Here is a 3054-nt window from a genome sequence, read left to right as displayed (position 1 = left end):
TGTATTATGAAGTTAATTAAGGTTGACAAGCTTAAGTAAGAAGAATTGATGCTTTTGGCATTCAAATGGGCACTGTAGGTGTGTTTCCTGTCCTCCTCTCACTGCCGACTTTTATTCCCCATTGACTTACATTGGGTTTCGTGTTTCGGGACGACCCCGACTTTTCCCTATAATCGGACGATCTTGCTCGACCCGACTTTTGGAAAAGTCGGGTTTCACAAAACGAAACGCGACCCTAAAAAACCAAAAGTCGCTCAACTCTATTCATCATGTTTTCCTTATCCTTCTGGGTTCTGGTTAAATGAGACCTCATGTTAAGAGTCACCTCAGCCTGTTGAATCGTCTCACGATGGTGATCCGGATTTCCTGGTTCTTCAGGCTGTAGATGATGGGGTTTAATAAAGGTGTCACCACAGTGTAGAGTAAGGACAAGACTTTGTTCATGGTAGATGTTTTTTTACCGGATGGAGACACATAGATGGCAATGAGTGATCCGAAGCACATGCAAACTACAGTCAGATGGGAGGAGCATGTGGAGAAGGCTTTCTCCTTACCGGTGGTTGTTGATATTTTTAGTATAGAGCGAACAATGCAGACATACGTGGACAAGATAAACCCAGTTTCAATGATCATTTCATGGGTGGTGATAATTACTACCACTGTTTCCAGAACGAATGTGTCTGAGCAGGAGAGATGCAAAAGAGGTCCATAATCACAAAAAAAATGGTTCACAATAATATTTGAGCCACAAAATTCAAGGCTGAGAATCAATACGATGGCTAGGATGGTCAGAAGAGAACCTGAAGACCAACAAAAGGCAATTGACTTAAGGCAAAAGGTAAAATTTACAGTAGTAACATAATGCATAGGTTTACAGATGGCGACATATCTATCATAGGACATGACTGTTAGAAGAAGACATTCGGTTACCATGGATATTGAAAATGTAAATAACTGGGTTATGCAGCCAACCTTCGAGATGGTGGAGCCATCATTAAAAATAACAAGAAGAGTGTTTGGGCATATGGTTGAGGTGAGGACGAGATCTGAGAGAGACAGCTGGCTGAGGAAAATGTACATTGGGGTCTGGAGACAAGGAGTCGTTGACACCAATAAGATGATCATAAAGTTCCCAGTTAAGATGGCCATGTAGATCAGAAGAAGGACGATAAAGAATACAATCCAGAAACTGTGTAGATTCTCAAAGCCTACAATGAAGAAATCATTCACTGATGAAAGATTCAGTCCCAGAATCATCCCTAAAAAGGGTCAAATATATGTAATGTCAGGTGAAGATATGAAAATTTGAGGGTCTGGAGCTCATGAAGCAACCACGACTATCCCTGAACCCAACTACATGGTGAATAAAATATAACGGTGAAGAAAACACAACATTTTATGAAAGATGTAATCGTTTATAACTGCATTTGTAGGAATGTTGATTCTTTCTTACCTTGTGTCATTAGTTGTCTTGGTTGGTTTTGTCATGAAAGAATTATGAAAAAATCATATCTATCTATGCATGGTGAAGTATCCAAGAACCCAGAAATTAGGATATGGAGAAAATTACTAGTTATGTGGATTAACTGTTCCTTGAGATTTAGATGATTTTTTTTGTTGTCTCCTCGAGTTTAGCTCTTCTTACCCTAATCTTTAGAATCCGAATATGTGACTTTAATCATCAAGATCAAAATCTGAAGTTTTGGTTGAAGAAGATAAAATAGAATTTTTTTTTTTCTTGAAACAAATGTTTTATCCTTCCTTACATAATCTCTCCTGGAATCCAAATGCTGCAGAGTGGGACGCGGCTTTATAGTTCTAATCTAATCTCATGAGAATATTACTAAAAGAAATTACACAAGTAAATGGAAAAACGGCTCAGAATTATTTGGAAGACATTAGGAAATTATTATTGTCATCTCCTACATGATGAGAAAAAAAATACATGATGAACACAATACTTAGGTTCCAAAAAAATGAGAAAGGTATTCAAGGAGTGATACCTTTATTGGCTAACCAGAGAAATTATATTTGCAAGCTTTCAGGACTCAGAAGGCCCCTTCATCAGGCTAAAGTACAAGTGAATTACAAGTTACAAGTAGGATGGGTGAGGGAGCGATCCTACAGGAATGGGGGGGTGACCCACTTCTTGCCGCCGACAGACACGAGACTGAGACAGGGGTTGTATTCAACAGGTCCGTTTTTATAGGCCACCTCTCTGACGACCACCGCAATTCACCACAGGAATTTCACACTTCTTTTGTACACAGACCCGGGTACCTTCACTTCTTATATTTATCGTTGTGGCGTCCTTTGTGGCTCTTCTCACTGCAGCTGCTCTAGGCCCATCCACCACAGCGCTTCACCATTCCAAGTACGCCATCCGCTTGGTACCCCCAGACCATCTACGTCTGCTGCTACTCTCCTCTGGACCACCCCACGTGACCGCCTCAACTGTCAGTCCCCTCTGGAGCCTTTCTACCATCTCTCTCTATACAGCAGAACCTCCTTACTAGTGAGCCCCCTGGCTGACTGGAGCTTCCAGAACCTTCCCTCAACCTCTTATACTCCCAGTCCTGGTACCTCCGCCCACTATCACCTGACAGTTTCTTTGACCAATGGCAGTTACACAGTCACACTCCTACACTCCCCACTGCCTCTAATAGTCAAACTACATCACGGCATGCCTTTCTCTTTATCTCAGTGCTTTTATACCTACACTGCGCTACCCCTCTGCCTCTTACTACAGGCAGATCTGTCCATCAGTTCAACCTCCCTAGACTCTCCCTTCCTTTGCCAATTTTGGTCCTCGACAATCTTGTATTACTTCTTCTGGGGATACGTTGTACTGGGGGTCTGACTCAAGGACCACTGTCTGTCTACCTTCTTCCTGTCTCATCGTATTGTCAACTTGAATACGTCATGGTCGGCATACTCCAAGTACCCGGGACCTGTTGAACACACATTTTTTTTATTACATTCCAACATATCAAATTTACTACACACTTTACCATGTTTACTACAATACGTTTTTATCAAAACATTTTTTTTTTA

The 3054-nt window shown here is 41.3% G+C and overlaps 1 protein-coding gene across 1 annotated transcript; it reads right to left on the bottom strand.

Annotated features, from left to right (window-relative positions):
* Positions 1-321: 321 nt before the first annotated feature.
* Positions 322-1080, bottom strand: LOC141050162 (olfactory receptor 2AP1-like). Its single transcript, XM_073546994.1, has one exon. The coding sequence runs from the start codon at positions 1078-1080 to the stop codon at positions 322-324; it is 759 nt and encodes a 252-aa protein (XP_073403095.1).
* Between the last annotated feature and the right edge of the window lie 1974 nt (positions 1081-3054).

The sequence above is a fragment of the Dendrobates tinctorius genome, unplaced genomic scaffold (assembly GCF_039654945.1).
Source record: "Dendrobates tinctorius isolate UK_male_01 unplaced genomic scaffold, ASM3965494v1 ptg000151l, whole genome shotgun sequence".
NCBI lineage: Eukaryota > Metazoa > Chordata > Amphibia > Anura > Dendrobatidae > Dendrobates > Dendrobates tinctorius.
This window is presented reverse-complemented; position numbering and strand designations above follow the sequence as displayed.